This window comes from Peromyscus californicus, unplaced genomic scaffold, assembly GCF_007827085.1.
Source record: "Peromyscus californicus insignis strain IS unplaced genomic scaffold, ASM782708v3 Scaffold_4__1_contigs__length_199733344, whole genome shotgun sequence".
In the NCBI taxonomy this organism is placed as follows: domain Eukaryota; kingdom Metazoa; phylum Chordata; class Mammalia; order Rodentia; family Cricetidae; genus Peromyscus; species Peromyscus californicus.
The window spans coordinates 21,282,120-21,306,061 of record NW_026294562.1 but is presented as its reverse complement, the minus strand read 5'-3'; the positions used below and the strand labels follow the sequence as shown (position 1 = coordinate 21,306,061).

General features: G+C 49.0%; 1 protein-coding gene across 1 annotated transcript in view; it reads right to left on the bottom strand.

Annotated features, from left to right (window-relative positions):
- Positions 1-23,942, bottom strand: part of Tll2 (tolloid like 2) — a 117,239-nt gene that overhangs the window by 9,754 nt on the left and 83,543 nt on the right. Inside the window, exons 10-18 of the mRNA XM_052761421.1 lie at positions 20,832-20,934; positions 13,204-13,320; positions 12,190-12,335; positions 11,214-11,409; positions 6,351-6,476; positions 5,517-5,677; positions 3,646-3,826; positions 1,433-1,558; positions 18-145 (exon numbers count right to left, since the gene is read on the bottom strand). Of these exons, the coding sequence (XP_052617381.1) occupies positions 18-145; positions 1,433-1,558; positions 3,646-3,826; positions 5,517-5,677; positions 6,351-6,476; positions 11,214-11,409; positions 12,190-12,335; positions 13,204-13,320; positions 20,832-20,934 (1,284 nt within the window). The remainder of the gene's footprint in view (positions 1-17; positions 146-1,432; positions 1,559-3,645; positions 3,827-5,516; positions 5,678-6,350; positions 6,477-11,213; positions 11,410-12,189; positions 12,336-13,203; positions 13,321-20,831; positions 20,935-23,942) is intronic.

Below are 23,942 nucleotides of genomic sequence, written 5' to 3'. Positions count from 1 at the left end.
CTAATGAAACAACTCACAATTTTCACCCTGTGGCCTGCGGTTGACGAAATGTTCCACGTACATTCCTTCCGGCTGGGGTATTTGTCAGGCCAGTTGGGGCTCATCAGGGTCCCCTCTGCACTGCTGATCTTGTATGCACAGCCAGCTAGAGGTCAGAAGGGAACAGAACAGTCATTCAACTGGGGCCAGCATCACAGGGGAGTCTCAGGGTCAATACCCAATGTGTGGGCAGCCAGCCTGGATCCGGTGTGACCTGGTTCTGACTTTGTTTGAACGGGCTCCGGAGGAGAAACCTTTCTGTAACTGTGACTCTTCACATGGAGGTTGGCACTGTGAACGTGGTAGAGTCAGCGTCTGGTTAGAGCACAGGCCCTGGGGTCAGGCCGAGTTCAGGAGAGTATTGGTGCTACAACTTATGGGATTAAGACCTCTCTGTCCTCAGGTGTAACAGGAATGCCAGGCTCATAGGTGTGCGTTAGTGTCACATGTAAAAGGCCTAGAGAGTGCCACCCATGGTGAATGTCAACAGAGATCCCTGGGGCACTATGCCTTCCCTCCATCAATCTCATCCATGGCCTGCCTGCTTTGCCCATATCACCTGTTATTAGCCAAGAGTGGTACCATGGCTTGCTTGGTGACTAGTATATTGAGTTAGTCTTCCTCTGTGGTAAGTGGTTTGCATGCCTCCTCTCAATTTTTCCCATCTCCAAATAAGAAAGAGGTATGTGGTCTTCACATCTTCCGCCATCCTCCAAGCCCTTCACCGACCCAGGGCAGGGCAAGGCCTTTAGCTACATTTATCATGGATACACAAACTCCCTTCACAGGGCAAGTAAACGCTAAGGGCAGGCTTCTTCCACAATGGCTGGACAAGCAAACCCATCTGGCTCTGAAGGGAGCAGGTGAAATTCCTCATATTCTGCTTCATTCTCAGTCCTGCCTGGGGCACTGTTATGACAAAGACATGGGCCTAATATTTATAGACACCTAGCATGCACAGTATGCATCAGACCGTCTCAAGCACTTCCTAGGCAGGCTGCAATCCTTACAAAACCCTGAGGAAAGACACATGATTACCATGTTTACCCTGCTCGTCACAGAAGAGGAAAATGAAGCTCAGAGTATTTAAGTAACTAGCCAAAGGGTACATAGCTAGGGAAGGGCAAAGCCATAATTTAGAGGTAGGTATATTGATTCTGGAGCCTACTGGCTTAATCAGTCTGCAATAGGCACTCATCTCGGGCCTCCTGACCAGCTGTCCCTAAGACAATTAATTGCTGTCCCACAGGAGAGCCACCAAAGTGAAGATTCACGTGGAGATCTCACGGCATTCTACAGATGGTGACTCTCCATGCCAGCTCCCACCCACATCCCTCCCTTGCCCGCTCACACACCTGGAGAAGCAGGTGCGGCCCAGACAGTGCCAGCTTACCCTCTTTGCAGTCACGTCCATTCTCGTGCAGTCGGTACCCATTCCCACACCTGCACAGGTAGCTCCCAAACGTGTTGACGCACTCCTGCTGGCAGCCGCCATTGTCCTTGGCACACTCGTCCTTGTCTGCGGAGACCAATGGGCTCTCCTGAGAAGAGCTGCCTGCTTGCTACTGTCCCCTGTGGCTCAAAAGTGGTTTCCTCTGAAGAGCCTCCCAGATCACGTCCCCTCAAAGAGGTGACAGTCACGGAGAGGGGATCTTTGTTTGGAATATTGGGGGCATCCATTGGCCTCTTTGGGGTTCTCTGTGCTCCTAAAACACTTTCATGGGTGGAACATATGTTCTCTGTCCTGCTTCCCATCCAAACCAAGGAGCTCCCTGGAGGGCAGGTTCACGTGAACAGCAAAAGCAGCAATAATGAAAATGATCACCATATACTGAATGGGTCCTTGGCACTTCCTGTATGCTATTGTTATCTATGTTAATTCCCAATAGAGCTTGGGAGGGCATATCTGTACCCTCCATTTTACATGCAAAGAAACAAGCCGAGGCAGCGTCTATGCCCAGTCATTCAGCAAGAAGCTTATTGTGACCCGGAGGTTTGGACATACACTGTTCCCCGTGTGTAGAGAGGTAAGTGTGTGGGCCAGGAGCCACATGGCCGGTGCTGCCCACTTCAGTTCAGCAGGGCAGTACTTCAGGCTCCATTGTCTTGGGTCCCCTCAGGTTGTTGGACGGGAAAATGAATGGGAATCGGGAAAGCCTTCGGAATGTCTAGGCCCCCAGGAACTGTTGGTTGTTATAATTACAGTCACATGAGACCCCTAGTGTTGGCCCTTATCCTGTGGTTCCTGAGGCTCTAGCAGCATGGACCTTTCCATTGCCACCTTCTTTCTGCAGTAAATGAGGTTCTGCCTCCATTCCACCGCCTCCTTCCTTTACCCCACTCTATATGTGCCTCAGGGATTAAGGTATCAGCCTTCCCTCGGTACTCTCTTGTCATCATAGTTGTGGTGTTCTAGAACAGTTCACATTGTGGCTTGTGTTTTATGGGAACAACCAAAACCCTATCCAGAGCTCTTAGAGTGTAAACTGATGTCATAGCCCAGTACAGTGCTCCCCTCCTTCCTCCCTTCCTAAGGCCTCCTACTGACACTCATGGGGCCCTTACCTCCTAAGACCTAGTTTCTCTGTCTCTGGGCTCTGTGTGTAAGCATGGAACTATACCCCTCATTAGGGCCTTGCATACCTGCCTCTGAGGAGATTCCTGGCCCTCTCAGCTCCATCCTGCCTGGCCTGGTTTGATCACATGATTTGAGACCTCCCTGCTCAGAACCTACAGAGAGCTTTCCATCCTGTCCCACTGGATCCCACTCTTCAGCCAGCATTCATGGCTCGTTTCGACCAACCCTGCCTGACATGGTCCACCTGTGGCTTCCCCAGACAACTATGGGTCCTGCCAGTCTGGTCTTGCAAGTCTTTGTAAACACCGAGACCCGCAAATCCAAGCTCGTGACACCCCCTCTTCTCCAGACCTTGGTCAGTTTCTTTCTAGTCATACTATATCCCCCTCAGCCTTTCAGAACTGGCCCAGATCACATGCTTCAGGCAGAGAGGCTGTACCCACTGCCTCAGGTCCCCTCCTCCAAGTATCAGCCCTCGTCAGGCTACCCTAAGCTGGGACTTACCAGGATGTTGTCTTTCTGGCCCCCCCAACCAGGGCAAGCTTATGCCAGTCTGGATGCCATCCAGGCAACCTCTGAGCTCAGGTCTGTGCTGTGCCCATAACACAAAACAGAACTTGCTCAGTGAGAGACCGCCTCCCCCAAAAGTCAAAGACAGAACTCTGAGCACCTATAAAGCCAACAAATAATGGGCCTGCTTCAATGCTGAGCACTAAGAGAGAGACCCAAACACCCCTTTGAACAGGCCATACTCCAGTGTGATGTGACCAACAGGACCCACTACATGCTTTGTGGTGTCCTTGAATTCCAATTTCTGACTCATAGAACTTAAGAAAATATTTTTTTTTTTTTTTTTTTTGGTTTTAAGCCACACTTGGCATGTGGCAAGTTGTTGGGGTGTCCCCAGGAAATGAACTGGGCCACCAACATAAAAACCAGATGAAGAGGAAGTTGGAGAAGGCAGAGAGGAGGCTGCAGGAACTCAGGGTCCAGGAGCCTTCGGGCCTCTGCAGGCCCGCCCCACCTGCCTGAGAAGAAGTGGGCCCTGAAGCCTCGTTTGGAGACTGTGTTGTCAGACTTGAACTCCACACGCATGTTGTTGCCCTGCGAAGTGATGACCTCGGGGGTCTCGGAGCCACAGAACTTGCCGTGAAGCTTGGCGTCGGGAGACAGGCCGCTGCGCACCTCTACGAAGTCATACTTACAGACCTGTGAGGGAACATGGACCAGGGCAGTGTGCTTCCCCTCAGTCACTTCATAGGTGCGCCTCAGGGGCACTGATGGCACCCCTCCCTCTGTACCCTCTTGCCACCAAAGTTGCGATGTCCTAGAACTCTCGGACTACAGCTTCACCCTTGTATTTCATATTGACAACTAAGACTCCATCCAGAGGTCAGGAGAGCAAACTGTCCAGTCCGTCCTCCCCTCCCCCTCCTCCCTTCCGAAGTCCTCCTGCTGACACACGTGGGTCCTCACCAGAGTGTCCACCTCAGAACTACACTCTTCCCTGCGGGCGAATGTGCTCAGTCAACCGGCACTGGAGCTGGAGTCCTCTGAAGTGTCCCTGTGCTGTGAGCACCAGAGGGTAGCAGGGACTCTGGCTTTCCAACTGAGGCTCTGTGAGGTCAGCTGCCTGGCAGCAGACTATAAGCTCCTTCCTTGCTTCTACTTATTTATATCTTGGGCTACCACAAGGCATTGGCTTCAGCAAAGGGCCCCTGCTGTGAGGAGATGGCAAAGGAGGAGAGGGCAAGAGATGGGGATGTCTTCGAACTGTGGCCACAGACCAACTCCATCATAGTCTCCCGTGAACAAAACAATGCCCCGAAGGGGAAAGACGTTCGTCTGACGTCACCTGGCTCAGCAGTGGTGGAGCGGGGACTAGAATCCGCATTACCTCAGTTAGCACAGAATTTTCTTTGCAAATAACTTAAATGCTGAAGGTCTGGTCAGTTCCTTTCAAATGGCTATTTTTTTTTTTCTGTGAAATACTCATTTTGAGGAGGTTAGCCCTGATTGGCACCAGAGCCTTCCACGCATTGGTTTTTCATTTGTTTGTTTGTTTGGTTGGTTGGTTTTGTTTTATTTTTAAAGATGTGCTTCATTCTTTAGTTATGTATATGTGTGTGTGTGTGTTGGGGGGGATTTGTACATGTGAGTGCAGGTGGCCGTGGAGGTCAGGAGAGTTATATTCTTGTGTGAGCCACCCAACAAAGGTGCTGGGAGTTGTACTTGGGTCCTCTATAAGAGCAGTGCTCCCTCTCAACTGTCAGGCCATCTCTTGAGCTTCCTGCATTGGGATTTGGGGCACGGAAGTCTCTCTTGGTTCCCTGCGAGGGTGACGGAGTGGGTAAGAGCTAGGCTACTGCTGTTGTTCAAGTGATAGCCCCAGCTGGGCTGTGGCAGGGGTACGTGGAGAAACACATGGAGCTCCAGGGCCTCCTACTATTCCCAGGTACAGTCACGAGGTGCTCCTGTCACCACTCTGGCTGTGGGGTACTGACAAGGCCTCTCCTGACTTGACTATCCATCGCCACTTCCAAGAGACAGGGACAGGCTCTTTACAGTCTCCTTGTCTGCTGCTGGCCCTCGGTGCCTTTGTTCCCCTCACACTGGTCCCCAGATCCACACCTTGGAGTTTAGATCAGCCCTGACTGCTCTATCCCCATCCCCTGCCTCCTTCACTCTCGATTCCACCTTCCTTGGACTCAGTGTAATGGACGTGCAGCTGAAGCAACTCAATGAAACACCGCCCCCAGTTCTGCCTAGTCTCCACCCCAGGTCTCCACCAGAAGCAGCAGCTTCACCCAGGCCACCCTGCTGCCTGAAGAGCCTGTCCTAGCTGTGAATCACTTCTCAACACAGCTACCACCCCATCGGTCACGGGGCAGAGACGTACATCATTGCCTTCCAGCTCGAATGCTTCAAACTGCAGGGAGATGCGGTACTGCGTGGGGGCCACCACCTGCCAGACACAGTTCTTGTTTGTGGGGTACTCCTTCGGCCACCCAGGGCTGGTGATGGTGCCATTTAGCTTGGTAATGAATCCACCACAGGCCACTGCATGAAGGGAAACAGATTTTAGACTCATCTGTTTTTGGTTCCGAGTGACTGAGATATCCCCCAAGCATCAGGAAGGCCTGCTGTCCTTTAATAATCAGGGAAAAGTTAGACAATCTGAACAGACTCAGATCCTTTTTTTTTAAATGAATGCTTTCCACTGAGGCTTTAGAGGAACAAGCTGGGGACACATCCACTGCTTTTAAAGTACTGATGGAGCATTTGACCTGTTCTACAGTCGGGGGGCTCCCCGGGTCTTGGACCAAAGGAGAGTTAGAGATGTCTGCATCAAGCTACTCACTGTACCTGGCTTGTGTGAGCAAGTGGATTCGTTTAGGTGGGTAGGTGGGCTGAACCCAGGCCACGTGGGAAAGTAGCAGGTGAGGGGCTCTCAACTGAGTCCTGCCAGAGCACTCATAGCGTCCTCATGACAACCACATGAATTGTCCCCAGAAGGGGACAAGCTGCAGCCTCTGTCTCAGGGTTTCAAGGATGGCTGGAACCTGTTATGTTTGTGACTGTCCCCGCTTTCTTCTGCCTCAGAAAAATAGGTGGCTCTCCTGAACACTGCTATTTCATATTCAGTCACCTGCCCATATCTCTGTCTCCACTTCTAAAACTTGTAATCTCCAATTCCTTGTAATTTCAACTTGACAGGTCCAGTAGTACCAACCTTCACATGTCTTCTTGTCGGCAGCCAGCTCGTAACCAGGATCACAGGCGCATGTGTAACTGCCAAGTGTGTTTACACAGCGTTGCTCACACCCACCATGGTCTGGCCAGGAACACTCATCCACCTCTGTGGGAGGGAAAGCGACAGGGTTAAATTGTCACCAAGATGCACAGTATGTCCCCTCTGTTCCATATCCTAAGGCTCCAGGTACATGCCTCTATGACAAGAGCTACTTCCAGTAACCACCTCCCCCAAACTCCTGTGTCTATACTTGACAGTCATATGCAGCAGCTACAGTCAAAGGTGGGATCCTGATCACATAAACAGGGGCATCTAGTTATGCAGAATAGAAAGAGCCAGGTTGGAGAACAGAATTATACCAGGTGCCCATTCAGTGTACATGATTGGCTTCATGAATCTCACCAGGTTCCACACCAGAGGCCTCATCGTTTTAGTACCATGGAATTGGGATTCTCTTCCATAAGCAGAGAACTTCTTAGAGACATTCAGCAAAGGATGATAATGGTGTGATGCATTTCTAGATGAAGATGTACGAGTATCCTAGACAGAACTAGAAGTCTGCTGGGCAGCATTTTTATAGAAATTCTTAAGAACATACAGAAAAAAAAAAAGGAAAAAAAAAAAAGAACATACAGAAAACACTGGGCTCTCAGATTAGCCAGTGCTCCTGGGAGAAATTGTTGGGTAAGCAGGAGGGAGGCTTGGAGATTGGTAGCCTAAGGGATTCAGCATAAACAGGTGCCCAGTGTTTATTAAACATTAAACAACAAGGAGTAGGATGCTATGAGCTTTGACCATAGAGAGAAGGCAGGAGTCACTGTTAGCTCACACGCCACTAAAGCAAAGAAAATACTTAGCAATGGCCATCTCCAAGAAGAGTATTAGAAATGAAAGGAAAACTATTCTGTTAGCAGGCTATGTACATCTATCCATGAAAGCTAGCACACAGGATGTGCCCTGACTATGCCAGAAGAGGGGAATGGAGGAAGGACATCATTTAAAATGCAAAGTGGGTGGGGCAGGAAGGAGAACGTAGGTCTGTGGCACCGAGGTAAGGAGGGGCAGAGAAAGCATGAAGCTGTTGGCCAAATCTTGAAAGAACAAGTTGCACAAGGAAATGAAAGAAATCAGAATATCTAAGAGTTGGAAACAAACTGCAGAAATGCAACCCCCTCTCTACTATTTTTTGCCCTTTACTACCATTTTCCAACTCAGATGAGCCTACTCTCTGCCCGTCTTCCTTGTCTGTGATGCATGAATCCTTTGTCAGCCTGGTTGCCCTTCTCTGGGGGGATGATAGCTTGTCAGTACCCCTACGTTTCATTCAGTGGATATTATATAGGGTCACTCTGAATATCAGGTGTTCTTGGACCCAACAAAGACTGAAATGAGTTTGTCATTGGGCACCTAGAGAGGTTGTGAACAGGGAAGTGAAGTTGTCCATGGCCATTAATTAAATGCAGTATTAAACATGTTGAAATGGTGTTCAAGTAACTATTTGTTCATTGTGTTGAAAGACACAAAGCACTTTCTTAGACATCTGCCAAAAAATTCGCAAAGATGAACATACATAGGATGATAGATAGCAGTAGAAAGAGTCTGGGAGCCACGTCAAGATGGATCAACTGATGTGATCCAATCACATGGACTTGGATGCTGCTTGTGTAACTTCTCTGAGCTTCCCCCTAGTTTGAAAATGACAAGAATGGCCTTGGCTTTTGCGGTGGTTGGAAATTATGCCTGTGAAGGACTGGCACGTGGTCGGTGTGTGGGGTGGTCACTTCAAACAGCTCTGACAAAGTTTCTGCAATTCCAGCAATTGGAAAGACAATAATAGGGACAGTGGAAGGAGAGAGAAACATGGGCCCATCCAGATCAGGCAGAAAGACAGTGGGCAGCAGGAGAGGAGAAGGGCAAGAGCGGGTGAAGGGAAGGGCTTCAAAGATGGGTCAGGGAAGGAGGGACAGACAGACCGGAGCAGCGCCCCAGGTTTACAAAACTGACCGGAGGAAACTTAGAAAAGATCCCATGAGAAAAGACAAAGATAAGTAAAGACTCACGGGGAGCGGAGGGGATGCTCCCATGCCAGGAGATGCGGAGGTTGTGGGCAGGGCACAGAGGTAAGAAAGAGGGGATCACCACTTCTTAGCACAGTTGTTGCTAGGTGACAGAAAAAAAGCTAGTGGGATAACTTAAAGCAGCGAAAGCACCATTCGTGTGGAGACAAAAGGGGTAACGCGTAAGGCAGGAGATGGAGAAGAGCCGCCAGCGCAGTGGGCTGTGCCTGTCTGCAGCACTGTGCCAGCGTCGGTTAGTGGCAGGCAACTGGGCACCAGGCTTGCCAGGGTCTGGTGGCTTCATGGCCTCCACAGTGCCACAAGGCATCACCTGCGCCAAGCCCACTGGCTCATGCTCACCCCACACAGCGCATACCTTCGAAGAAAATCTGAGAGCATGCAGGTAGAATTGGCTAGAACTAGAGTTTAGTCAATTATGGCCAGAGCTCTGGCTTCTTTCCACCCCCCTACGTACACAGGGAAAGAAGGAGCCATTCTATGGCTCAATAATGAGACCCACATGGGATCTTAAAATCATTTCAGAGACAGGTAAGGAAAGAGAAGTTTGAGCACACCCCAGGACTTTGAAGAAATACCTTGAAGGAAGCCTTCATTGCCACCCTCGATCCTGTATGGTCCCTCTGCGCTGGAATGATAGTGTGTAGGGATTCAAGCAGGATTTCACACTCCTTGTGTAGGGCTGTGGGACCAGCCAAGCCCTGAATGCCACCATCCTTTCTTAAAGTAAGCAGCGAGTAAGGCTCTGCCTGTTGCCTAGCCAGTTGGCTCTGAGGGGCTGCCATCTGGCACCAGAAGATCAGTGCTGAGGCCAGCTGGCACCCTGGCCAGTGTTATGGGCCAGCTGGGCCCCAGGCAAAGGCTGTTGCCAACTGGCATCAAGGCACAAGGTTCTCTGGCTCACCCTGGCTCTGCCACAGGCTTTGTGGTTTCCAGCTCCCTCCCCCTGGCAAAGACACACGAGCCAGACACTGTGCTCTGGGGCATCCTGCTGTGGCCTCACTGGTCAAAGGAAGCTGGGCAATAAGATTTTCATTCTGTCTCTTGATTTTTTTCCCTGCATGCCCCAATGGGAAGAACAATAACCCTGTATCTCGCTTGGGACTCAACAGCTTGCAAAGCATTTCCAGGCCATCGCTTTATTGGAGCTTCACAACTCAACAGATTTTCTTCTTTCTGCTCTACAAGGGGGAACTGGGGCTTCTGTAAGGACATGAGGCTGCCTAGCAGGGTAGTATGTCTTGAAGTCAGTTCTTCTGACAGTCGTCCCTTTACAGAGAACCTAGGAAAGGTATCTAAGAAGAGGCAGGGCCAGGTATCGTGGCTCACATTTGTGATCTGAGCTCCCTGAAGCTGAGGCATGAGAATGGCCCCGATCTGAGTGAGTTACAGGCCAGCCTGGGTTACAGTATAATACCCTCTCTCAAAAACTAAAACAATAAAAGAAAAAGGAGGCACAAGAAAGATGGGGATGGAGGGAAGGGGTTGGGATTTTTATCTGTCACAGCCAGGAGACATAGAAGAGGAAGGAAGGCAGGACACAGCCCCCCATGAAGTAGGTATGGATGGCTGGACACCAAGCAGTACCATAATGAGGGAGCCATGAAGAAGGGGCTGCAGGGATATTCTATCTCTACTGAGGGCTGTTGGCAGGCTCCTGGCACCCAGCCACGGTAGACCAGACCTAGGGAATACTCTTGGGTTCTTATTAAGGAGGGTGTGCATCCTTTGGTGATCCTGATTGTCCACAGAAGCACTTTCTTACACTAGGTCTGCCTTTGTGATCTGGGTCTGGGTCCATCAAGGAAATTTGTTCCCTTACTGTCCTCCCTCCCCCCCGAGGACAAGCATGGGGGATGGAAGCCAATGCCTCTGGAAGTGGAAGACCTGGGTTGCCTTTCTGGCCCACACCAAGGAGTGCCAGACAAGATTGTAGAGGGTCTGGGGCCTGTAGTCATACAGGGTTTAGATCTTTAATCTGCCACTCATCTCCGAGTGACCCTCAGCAGCCCTTCTCAGCTCGGATCAATATAGTCCAAACCTAACTGGAATGGTTATTACAGGAACAAAATAATACCAGGTAAAGAAAGCACCTTGCCTAGGCCCTGGGACCCAGTGAGCTCTCTGTTAATGAAGTTGTCATGCATGGGTTCTTATTAATTAACTCAGGGTTTCACTAAATACATTTGACCTGGTAAAATCACTAGGTCTTGAAGACGGGGTTCAATAGGTAAAGTGTTTGCTGTGTAAGTGGGAGGACCTGAGTTGAGACCCCCAGCACCCACACAAATGTCAAGTGTGCATGGCAGCCTGCTTGTAATTCCAACATCAGAAGGCAGAAGGATCCTTGGAGCAAGCTGACTAGCTAGGCTAGCCAAAATGAGAGACCCTGATTCAAAGGATAAGGTAGAAATCATCTAGAAAGACTCCTAATGTCAACCTCAGGCCTCACATGTACATGCACCCACACACACATACATGTACCCACATTCACGTGAACATGCTATCACATACACACAAACACACATATACCCTTTAAAAAATCACTAACTTTCATTTCCCCAAATAGAAATCTCCTTGAAGAAGCCAAGTGGAGCCTGTTCCTCACAGGTTTGAAGCCCACAGGGCCCTACAGCAGTTCTGAATGAACAGCTTCCTACCTGCCACAGCCTTGCTGCTGCTAAGGCCTCATATAGATTTGGGGATCTTATACTAGGGAAAGTTTTCTTCCCGTGAATGAACACAGGGCCAAACTGCTAAGTCATACCCTTGAAGAAGTTGGCTGCGAAGCCCGCTTTATTGATGGAACCATCGGATACAAACTTCACCCACAGTCGGTTGGCGCTGGATTTGACAGCCTCTGGCTTCTCATAGCCACAGAAGTGGCCAATCAGGGCGCTCTCCTCGGTGGGACCATCGCGGATTTCCAGGTAGTCATAAGCACAGCTGTCATGCCTTTCGATCTAAAGTGAAAGACAGAGGCCGCATGGATGCCACTGGCTGGCCTGGCTTCAAGCTTTTTAACTCAGAATCCAAACCTAACCATCACTCTCAAATCTGAAGAGGCAGCTGTCCCTGTTGCAGAAGTCGGGGTGGGCCAAGCTGGAGAGGGTCTAAGGGAAGCAAAGGAAATGGGCTTGAAATAGGCTTTTAGCTTCCAATTTTAACCCAAAGTGGAAACTTGTCTCTTTTAGATGTGAATGTGAGAGTGTGTGTGTGTGTGTGTGTGTGTGTGTGTGTGTGTGTGTGTGTGTGTGTGTAGGCCACAGGTAAACAACCCTTATTCCTCAAAAGCCTCTTACTTTGCTGTTTCTCAGTAACCTGGAGCACAGCAGTTAGGCAACCAGTTAGGGATCTGCCTGCATTGCCTTCCCAACCCTGGGCTGACAAGGGTACACTGTGCTTGGCCTTTTAAAATGAGTACTTGGGATCAAACTCGGGGCCTCATGCCTGCAAGACAAGAAAACACTTCACTGACTGAGCCATCCCCCCAGACCCACCCCCAGTCCTTTCTGGTATTTTTGTGTTTTGTTGGTTTGTTTGTTTGTTTGTTTTTGCTGAGACAAAGTCTCACTACATAGTCCAGTCTGGCCCAAAACTCACTTTCCTCCTGCCTCAGGCTCCTGAGCGTTGCAATTTCAGAATCTCTGTGGAGCTATAAGAACCAGTCTTTGTAGAGTAGAGAGCATGGAGCACGCATCAGCTCCCACTCTTTCTTAGGAAAACATCCCAGCAGGGCTCACCTCAAAGGATTGGAAGGTAAGTCCCACGTGGAACCCGTCCGCCACTGTGATCCTCCACACACATTCCTTGGAAGGTCTGTAGTCGTCAGGGTAGTTGGGGGACTGGATCTGACCAGCGTCTTTGGTAATGTCTCCCCCACACATGGCTTTAGAAAGAAGTATGAAAAAAGAGGGTCAATCTGTGGTCACATCTAACAAATGCAGGGGAGTGGCTACTTACTGCCACTAGGTGGCTCCAAGAGCCAGTGTTTTCGTCTGGGTCTAACCAAGTCGGCCTTTAAAGCCCAAGAGTTTCAACTCTAGACAGTCATGTAGCGCCCTCTCTGCACATCGGAACCATGTGGGGGATCATTCCAACTGTGGGAGCCTGGCCACATCCTCAGAGTCTTACTCAGGTGGGCCTGGAGAAGGTGGAACTGCAGAGAACTCATGTGCTTGCACACACAGACACACAGACACACACACACAGACACACACACACACACACACACACACACACTTCTGTGCATGCAGACACACATGTGCAAGCGCAGATGTGTTCACAATTTCTTTTATGAAATAAAATTTTGGATTCACCAAATTTTCAATGATTCAAGGCGAAGGGGGCTTTGGCACTTTTTAGTTCCATTCCTTTGTGAGAAGGGAGAGTTAAAAAACATAGAAGCGGCCCTCGGGGTGATCTCATACATGAAAAGGGACCTCCAGGTAGTACCAGGTTTTCTTTTCACTGATGAAACAAGAGCTCTCATGGGTGGTCAGAGGCCACTGCCGTCTCTACAGGACTCTATACCCTGACACCATCCCTACCCCACCTGGAGAGCTCAGTGGGCTTGCGACAGTGGTTGAGCTCAGCACACTTGGCCTTTGCCTGTCCAATGTGACAGAGGCAGTGTGCGGTACTCAGCTTGGACCCTCTAGCAAGCTGCTTTGTACACCTGGGAAGGAACCGGGTTGCATTAGAAGGACAGACACTTGCCAGTGGTCATCTGCCTGGCTGCTCCATCAAGAACAAACCTTCATATACTGCAAAGAAGCCCTTGCCCAGGATGCTGCTGCTGCTACGAAATTCCACCCACAGCCGGCTGTCTGAGGAGACGAGGGGCTCAGGTACCTTATCGCCGCAAAACCTCCCTGGAAAGGAAAAGGACAGTCAGGACACTATGGACATTGAGCTCACCTCACCACATCCTCCTGAAGGAAAGACAGGAAGTAATCAATGACCCTTGAAATGACAGCTGATCCTGCAGCACACACAGGGCTGAAGATGGGTCCAAGAGTGTGCCCATGAAGGACACGTGCAGTCGAAGTACAGGGCAGATTGCAGGCACCTTTCCCTGCCACATGGGTCCTTGGTGGGTCCTGTGGTGGCTCTCAGGGGAAGGGGATGGTGCTGAGCTATTGCTGATGTGTCTTTCTGATGACACCCACACTCTTCCCTTTGGGGCACTGGGCATTCTGCTGCCCTTGCCTCAGAAGCGGGGGCCCGAGACTAAGACACCAAAGACCAGAGACCGAAGCCTCTTAGCATTGAATTGCTCAGAACCAGGCGTGATACCAAAGGTATGGAGTTAAAGAAGAGTGAGTTTCCCAGCCTGCTGGCTCGGTGACACCCAGGAGGAAGACTGGAATGAAGAACTTCTGAGGGACACTGTGGAGACCCATAAGGACCGACTCCTTGTCCTGTTCCCTCAAGCTAAGACAATGGCTAAAACAGAATGAAAAGATCACAAGGAGATTTAAGGATCTGGGAGAACAGAAAATGGTGTCTCCAGTCCCTGCACACAGCCCAGCAAGGCAACATGACTCAAGGGCCCTTGTTCTTTCTGAGTTCAGTAAGTGTGGCTTGTCCAGACTTTTGCTCATGACACAGCCATGCAAAATTCCCCATGTCAGCCCTGATGTGACACAGCATCGTGACTACAGGCTCCTGAGAGAGAACGGAGGCCACTTCCCCATAGTTCACAGGCCTTGGGGAGCCATAGAGTGTCTCCCTAGCTTGGAGGAAGGTGTGGACTTGGGTACCTCCTGAGCTGCCTCAACTTGAGGCAAAAGAACTACAGCTTAAGCCCAAAGTCTCACTATATAGCCCGGGCTGGCACTGAAGTCACTAAGTAGCTCAGGCTGGTCTCGAACTTGCTGGATCCTCCTGCCTCAACTTCTCAAGTGTTGGAATTATAAACACGTGCCGTTGTGATCAGCATTCAATTTAAAAAAAAGTGGGTGTTTTAACAATTAACACCACATAAAGCCCTGGACAAGGCACTAGACACTATAATTATGCTTTATTCTTCTGAGAAATGTGGAAAGGCATAAGCCTGGGGAAGAATTAGTAGCACAAATGGGCTTTTCCAGATGGTCAGCTCTGGTTACGTTCTTTGAGAAGAAACAGTGCAGAGGGGTGCCAGGTGACTTGGCGTCCTCCTGGTTCTGGCTGCCGCCTCTAGCCATTTGGATTTGGTGGTGGTCATATTCAATGCAATAAAAGTTTTGCCAAAACTTTGGCAAGGAGAAACACATTAGAAGGGCTGGGGAAATGGCTCAGTTGGTGAAGTTCTTGCTGTGCAAGAATGAGGATTTGAATTTGAGCCCAGAAGCCATGTGAGAAAGTCAGGCGTGGTGGTGTGTGCTTACAGTTCTAATACTGGGAAGGAGGAGTCTCCCTGGCTAGCCAGCCCGGAGGTGGGTGGTATCTGAAGAATGGCACCCAATCTAGTCCTACTTACATATGCATATGCTCCTGAACACATGTTCACCCATGCACATACAAGCATGCACACGCACACATACACACAAAGAAATAACATACTAGAGGCCTGTAAGTTTGGGGTAATGACATCTGGTATGGCCAATTACTGTGATGAGTGTTTGGGAAAAAACAGGAAAGCATGGGAGATCACCACTTTCTAACAGGAAGAGCACCGAGCAGTCAGACCACGCCAGCCCTAAGCAGGACTCTTTAAAACCCCAGCTTGCCTGGCGGTGGAGATGCACGCCTTTAATCCCCGCACTCGAGAGGCAGAGCCAGGCGGATCTCTGTGTGTTCGAGGCCAGCCTGGTCTACAGAGCGAGATCCAGGACAGGCACCAAAACTTGCTGCTGGAGTTTTCCTGCCTGGCCCACAGTCAGGACAAATCTCTCTCACCTGCCAGTCCCACAGCCGCTCAAACCCAACCAAGTAAACACAGAGACTTATATTGGTTACAAACTGTATGGCCGTGGCAGGCTTCTTGCTAACTGTTCTTACAGCTTAAATTAATCCATTTCTATAAGTCTGTACCTTGCCACATGGCTTGTGGCTTACCGGCATCTTCACATGCTGTTTGTCATCGTGGCGGCTGGCAGTGTCTCTCTGACTCAGCCTTCCACTTCCCAGCTTTATTCTCCTCCTTGTCCCGCCTACACTTCCTGCCTAGCCAATGGCCAACCAGTGTTTTAATTATTGACTAATCAGCAACACATTTGACATACAGAACATCCCACAGCAAAAACTACACAGAGAAACCCTGTCTTAAAAAAACCAAAAAAAACAAAAAACAAAAAATAAAAACCAATCGACCAAACAAAAAACCCAAAACAACAGCAACAACAACAAAAACCCAGCTGCCACAGTCACTGAGGACCGATTACAAATGGGAGCAGGGAGGCCTACATTCTCACTGCCTAGGGACCTAACTCAGTAAGAAGAGCCCTCTGCCACCCCTGCTGTGGGACCCTGCTGCGGGATGCCCCACCCCTGCCCAGTCCTCCGGCCCAGGCAGGTATATTGTTCCACCCTGGAATCTTTGTGATTCTTAGCTGACATCTCAGCCTTTGCTAATGGAAAAGAAGCTCTAATGGAAGCCCCCTTTCATCATGGACTGTGTAAGACCCAGTCTGAAGCACCTGACATGGACTATATCATTTCATCCCCACTTGTGATGGTTTGAACATTAAATGTGACCCAAAAGCTCCTGGGTTGAAGGTTTGGGCCCGAGTGATCAGATGTAGGGCTTTGGGGAGGCAGCAGTGTCTTGAGGTCTCTGATCTTAGCAACTGATCAATCCATTCACAGATTCATAGATTAAAGACTATTTAGAAGTGGGAGGAACTAGGTCAATGGAGGTATGCTCTCAAGGAATATCCTCTCCTTGTCCCCATACTCACACCTGTCACCATGAAATGAGCAACAGTTTTTTCTGCCAGGTGCTTCTGGCCTTGTCGCCAAATTAAAAGCAATTGGGTCACGGATTGAAACCGTGAGCTCGATAAACCTTTTCTGTTTCAAGTTGATTTCCCTCAGGTATTTTGTCAGAGCAAGGGAAATCTAACACACTGCCCTCCCCTGAATTAGGTATTGTTATTATCCCCATTTCACAGCTGAGCAAAGTGAGGATAAGAGCATTTGCCTCAAAGCTGGAGGTGGAAGCAAAATTTGAAGTCTGGTCGTTTGAGATGCAGATTCTTATTGTCGCTGTCTCCTCCGTCACCGTCACCATCAAAAGGAACTTGGGTGTAATTCTGAACATTGCACAATTTGGGAAATCAAGTGTGTTCCCTGGGAATGGAAGGGCCATGGTCATGTCCCAGCTTGGAAGAGGACAGGTACAAATGAAGATCAAGGCCTCAGACCACAAAGCACATCTGTGTCGGTGCCAGGCTTGGCTGTTGGCCTCACACTATCATTTCTGTTCCTTTGGGAAACTGCCCTTGTCCAGGAAGCCTCAGTAGCGGGGGCCACGCGACTCCGAGGGGCCAGCCTGGCCTTTCTGAACTCCCCTCCCTGTTTCAAGGAAACGGGATAAGGGGCTTTTGTGTGCATTATGGTGACGCTGAATGCCAAGGCAGTTTTGCAGACAAAAGTAGGGTGCTTGAAGTGATCCCTCTAATGGCAGCAGGGGAGGGGAATCCATGTTGCAGGACCGTGTTTAAGATTACTAACTGGCTCCTCTATAGGCATCACCCCTGAACCCCCACCCCCTGTTAAAGGTAAGTGGCCCCTGGAACAGAAAACCCACCTGTGATCTTTAACCAGCTGTGAAACATTCTCATCTACTTAATTTTCTTTTGAAACCAGTAAGTGAAAACCTGGGTCGCAAGCAGCCTCCCTCCGAAGAGGCTGGGCAGGTTATCGAGAAACTGGCATGGAGAGGTGTCAATTCCTAGACTGAAATCTGGTTCCTGGGTTTAGAGGAGTTTAATAAGGATATCAAGAAGAGGAAATGCAGATGAGGATACTCCAATGGGCTCTGTGGGGAGTCATAAAGGGTCCATTCATAAAAAGTTATGCACGCATTATGCCTGGATTTTTCACACACTGCCCTGGGAAAAAATTTGATGCAGAGCAAGATGTCTACTTTACAATCCGCCCTAATCCGCTCTCCCTCCTGCCAAAGGGGCATTGACCTGCCTCCTCCCAGCAGATTTCATGGCACTGACCCCTCCCAGGGACCAGCTTAGCCAACACAATGCACTTGTTCCAAACACAAAAATTCACTAACGACTGCATTTGGAAACATCAGAGCAGACCAAATAGTTGGCAAAGGAGGTGCCTGCAAATGAAGAATGATGGTTCCAGGCACCCGGCCATGCCTCAGCTGCAACACTGTGCATGTGAGAGAGCACACACACACACACACACACACACACACACACACACACACACACAGAGTGTGCAATTCAGGGAAAATATAATATGAGCCCTAACCCCACTCCTCCCAAGAAAAATCAACCTAAGCCATCACCATGACCAATAAACTGACCAACTGCACAAGTCCTGTTCTGGTACTAAGAGTGTAGCAGAGACACCAGGATCCCTACTGAGAAAATGCCCACTTGCCATTCAAGCAAAGGGTATGCCTGGAAACTGGCCCGTGTCCACTCTCTGGAACGTGCCTTGGCCCTTTCTGGGGAACTTTGGCTCCTTCCTCTCATGGCTTTAGTCTAAGCCATTCCTGGGGGTTTAAGGCTGCCAACCTCAGCAAGCAAAACTCCAAGAAGCCTGGTTAACTTTGACTCCTAGACAACAACACATGGTGTATTTCTTCTGACAGCTTGGCGGGGGGGGGGGGGGGGACTGCAAATATTTAGCAGTCACCTGTCCCCAGACCAGGACATTGGCACTCTGGTCTAATTTCAGTCACTGGCTAGCCCTGAGACTTTAGGCACTCAGTGCATGTTGGGAGCTGGGCTTTCCCATGTAGTGTAGGATTCAGTGACTTGAAGGTACCTGTCAGGTTGAGGGGGTCTGTGGTTCCTTGTACTCATGAAGCTCCTCCCACAGAGCATTTGTAAAGCATTATTGTAGAAGATCCAAACAGAAGAAAAGTGTACAAAACACAACATGAAGCTGCCCACCACCCCCATGCTTCCTTTCTTGGAGGTAACCACTTCACCCCTAATGAACATCCTTTCTGTGTGTTTGGTACTAGACAGAAGCACATTCGAGGCCAGCAGGATCATTCTCTGACCCAGTTTGTGTGGGTTCTGGTTAAGCTGTTTTCCAGAGACATTGTCCAGGAAATGGTGATGATCAGACAAGTTTAGAAACCCCTGATCCCAGGAATCCATCCTCACTGGGAGTTGGGGGGCTTGGGTGAGTACATAAGTGTGTGCAAGTGCACCTGCACGTGTGTGTGGATGTGAAGGCAGTTGCATATGTACCCAGGTGCATGTGGGGCCCGAGGTCAACATCAGCTTTCTTCCTCACTCTCTCTCCATCTTATTTTTTGAGACAGGGTCTCTCGCTGAATCCGGACCTCACTGATTCAATTAACCTAGCTGAGTAGTGAGTTCCAAGGGTCCACCTATTTCCACTTCTGCCCCCTAGTACTGGAGTCACAGACATACACTACAGTGCCTGGCTTCTTATGTGGGTGCTAGGGATTCAAACTCAGGTCCTTATGCTTGTGCGAAAACCACTTTGCTTACTGAGTCTTCTCCCTGCCCTGTGCCATGCCATCTTGGCACACCTGACCAGTGCTGCTTGTGACCCATATCTCTGACTGTTACTTCCATGTCTGTTCATTTTAGGCAGAAAACAGAACCCAGTGCAGGCAGACTCTACCCTGTCTTAGGCAGTATACTCACTTGCCCATGCCCACATTCCTGTGCATACTTCCGGGGGAGGCACTTGGTTTGTGTGTCTGGACTATTATTAGCTACATGATGGATTTCTCCTAATGATGGCATGCAGACTGGCTCTTCCCTGGTACCTTGGAGTTTCTGAGGACACAAATCCCCACCTGTTTGTACCCTTGAGAGTTTAAACTAATCCTTCCACTAGATATAGGTGCTTGTGTGCTATTCCCCCTGATAGCTAACGCTGAGGTTACTCACGCAGAAGGCTACAGGTTCCCTAGAGACTGTCCCTGTCTGGTGTGACTGTCTCATCCTGGTCCCCCAGGATCTCACACAGCATCAGGGCTTTCTTTCTCATCACCATCTGCAGCCAGCCACCCTGGCAACAGCTCCTTGCAGCAAAGCAAAAGTGGCTTTTCCACTCACCTGAAGGAATGCTGGGGACCAAGTCATCACCCAAACCTTGGACTTGGCCAGGCCAGGAGGCCATCATACAGAGCATTCCAGCAGTGAGGATACCCTACTATCTTTCATCTGGCTCTTCCTTGGCTTATTTCTCTCCACAGCTCCATTATAGCTGGCTTCCTCAGGCCAATGAGTACCAGCGTCGGCTCCCAAGACCCAAGACCACTGATCCTCCAGGCAATATTAATCATCCCTGGTCATCAAGAGAGATCTATTTTGCAAAAACTTCAGAAAAAAAACTATGAAGTGTCTTCCAGTGACCTTTTACTCAAAGGTCCAAACTGCCTTTGGTGGATGAATCCATACTCTTTCCTATTCCACAGAAATAATACCTGCCTATCAGAAAATCACAAGCTAAAAACAGAACAGAAACACTAAAAAATCCTCTACCATTCTGAAATAACCACTGTGTGTTATTTACATCTTTAACTTTATTTGAGATTTATATTGTAAGTCATAAAACGGTTTCTTGTAGTTGGATTCAGTCCACGCAATAGTTTAAATAATTTAGTTTTGAACAATTAGGGACAGCAGAGTTGGACTCCTTGTTTTTTCCTATTGATCCCATTCTGCTCATCTCTGCCTGTTAAAGCAGCTGGCTTTGCAATCCCTGGGTTCTACACATCTGCATGTACACATATATGTTTGAAATAATTCTATTTACTCCATTCTGTAGCATACTTTTTGCAGGTTACAGAGTGCCAGAAAAGTTCTCTGTATTGACACACACTCACCACTAACTTTATTTTTAATGGATGGGAATTTTCTGTTGAAAAGATGTGTCACGATTTACTCAGCTAACCCCTACTGTTGAACATTTAAATTGCCTTTGATTCTCCCCGCTTCAGCGCACCTCCCTGGAGCTGGAGCTTTGCACACTTCCTTAATTAGTTCCCTAGGAGGAATTCCAAGAAGCGGAATTGCTGGGTCACCCACCGGGTGCTGACAGTTTTTAAAAGCCTTTAACATGTGTGGCCAAATGGAGTGCTCAGAGTTTTACAGCGACAAGAGCCCTTGAGAGCTTCTTGTGCTGGCTGCCACAATGGAACCTTCCAGATAGTAAGAGCATCCCAGGGAACAGCCCATCTCTTCTCTCTTAAGGCTGTCTGAAGTCTACTCACCCAACAGGGGGGCCTTTCTCCAGTAACCATCCCGGACCTCCACGTAATCGTACCAGCACAGACGGCTCTTAAACAAATCCATGGATGTGAAATTTAGGATGATCTGTAAAGAATTACCATAAAGTAGGATTGAACAACAAAGCCTGAGGAGTTCTGAAGGATGCATCTTACATACCAGTGTTCTCATGTTACCCCTTAGCATACAGAGCCTTCAGACCGCGGTAGGAGCGTCTTCTCAAAACACACACACAGGAAACCTCCTGACATTAAATAATAAACCTTAGGCGGGATGGGGAGTAAACAGAAGGAGATGGGTCCTTTAGTTCTCTCTGGGGAGTCACTTGGGCTTTTGAAGTTGCTAGGCGGTTTACAGAAAGCAAGATGCATTAAAAGATGGGCCAGGGTGAGTTGAGACTCGGGATTTGGAAGGAGGTAAGGGGTCAATGAAGTTCAGAGATACGAAAAGATCTTGTAACATCATCAATCATTCAGAGGGTCTGGGGTTAGCTCAAGTGCACGTGAGCACAGCTGTGATCAACATCCCCTCAGCCATGATCTCCCGAAGAGTTGTCTCCAAAAGCCTTCGTCCGTCCATCCATCCATCCATCCATCCATCCATCCATACATCCATCCATCCATGCCATTGTTTTTACTGGCTGACCACTTACTGTGTGTTACTGTGTTGCTCTTCTTCAATGTCTCTTCCTAATTGCTACTGTTGGGATGATTCCCAGACTACCCACAACTACAGCTTGATGTCAGTCTTCCACACCTTCCATTTCAGGTTTATTAAACCGCTCCCAACTCATGCTTAGGGAATCCCTAAAGAAATCCCTATGCCCCTATCTCGTAAGTTGGGCCCTGTTTGTTTTCTAGATGCTTCAAGGCAAGCCTGTGTCCCTTCCTCAATGCTCTAGAAGTTCCAGAACCTGCCAGGCCCAGGTAAGTGCCCACTCCTAAGTCCCTGCTCAGATGGCACCACCTGACATTTGATCTGTAGGGGTCCTCATTCTCTCTCCCTCTTAGAGGTATCTCTAGTCAGACACATTTGGACCCACATCTCAGCTCTGCCTTCACTGACTCCAGAATCTTGAGGAAGTAGTTGACTTCCTAGAGCTTTTTCCTCATCTGGAAAACAATATGCACACCAGCAGGTTGTGGAGGAGTCTGCGAAAGAAACTGTATACAAGGTGACTAATGCCATGTCTGGTACACAGCAAGTACTCCATAAACACACTTTTAAAAGTCAGACCACTCTGAGTATGCTCTTAGTATATCACAGCTGGCACCCCACTGCCCCTCACAGGCTTTCTTTCCATCCTGATCATCAATGAGAGTGCCAACCCCTTCCCTAGAGCTAATACCCGGAGTCCAGTGGTCCCCTAGAAAATGAAAAGCGAGTACCAGAAAATAACAGATGGAGTACATGAGTGTCATGGATGTGTGTATCAGATTCCTAGGGAGTGAGAAACCCAAGCTTAGTAGTATCTTAAGATTAGGGTGTCCCTGGGTTTCTCTCATGTCTGCATACGCTGGTGACAGGTGATGAGGTTCAGGAATGCTTATGAGCTGGTCCCACAGAACTAGTCTTTGCTCTTTTAAGATTACAGTGAGGAAATGCTAGTAAAACTCCCTTGGAAACACATTCATGGTCTGAGAGGGATAATTATTCAGGCTAATTATTTTAAGTATGTTAGTGAACCATAAAGACCATCGGGGAAGAAAAAGGTGATGAGCGAGAAGTGATATGGAATCAATCAACTTTACCAATTACCGGCAACTCTAGGGAAGGCTGGGTGAGGCAGAAATGGGAATAATTGCAGGAATTTCAACCATGTATATTCTCTGTGCCCCCAGTGGGCACTGATAATTGAGACTTAGTGAAGCTTACACGGTTCAAACATACCACATAGGCCTGCTGTGCAGCAAGTCCACAATGTGGGGATTACCAGGCCTCCTTCTCTTCCTCCTCCTCCTCCTCCTCCTCCTCCTCCTCCTCCTCCTCCTCCTCCTCCTCCTCTTCCTGCCTGTTAATACCTCTAGCAGGCGTGGTCATATCCTCACAAAAGGTATATGTCTCAGGTTCAAGATGACAACCACACTGTGTTTGTGTACGGTAGTGGTGCATGCCTGTAAGTGTGTGAGCACATATATCTGTGCACATGCATGCAGAGGGTGGAGGAAGATATCCCTTGTCTTCCTCTGTCACTCTTATTCCCTTGGGACAGGATCGGTCACCGATCCCGAAGCTTGCCATTTGGCCTGAGCTGGTTTGCTAGCAAGCTCTCGGGGCTGCCTGTCTCTGTGCCCCAGCGCTGAGGTTACGGGCATGCACAGCCATGCCTCTCTTATTACTGGGGTGCTAGAGACTTGAACTCAGGTCCTCAGGCCTGCACAGCAAGCTATCCTGCCCACCGTGCAGCCTTCCAAGCCCTGGCATTGCCTTAATACTTCATTGTGAGAGTGCGTGCGCACGTGCAAATGTATATGTGTGTGAGCTCTGTCTCCTTTGTGTGACATGACGATGGTCCACTGTTCAGGTTTTTAGTCTCTCCATCGTGTGTGTTCACTTCCCAACTCTCCATCAAATTTAGTCACCTTGAGTAAGTCCAATTTTCTGTTGTATGGTAAGTGGGGTATCAGTATCTAGCATGTGGGGTTGATGCAAGGATGGGATTAAGTGACCTACATGGCTTACTGAGGAAAGAATCCAGTCTGTAAAAATTGCTTTCAGTGGACCCTAGCCATTGCTCTCTTGTTCTCACATTATACTTGAAGTTATAAACTATGTAGACTGGCTATGGACACCTGGAAAACATCCAACATATCCCACTATCTCCAGTTACCCAGGCTTCACTCTACCCTCAGACATCCACATATCCATCCCACAAACCCTCATTGTGCCGTGGTTGTGGGATGCTGGCACTGGTGTGGACAGTCTCTGTCCTCACTGTGCTTAAGGGCTATAAATGCAACAGTACCTCAATAGTTATAGTACTGAAGCATGCTGTGACATGTGTGATTCTAGAGGGATCTGGGAACACAGGGACATCCCCTCACCTAGACCCAAGGAAAGAGGGTTGATCTGCTCTGAGACAACTTGAAGAATGT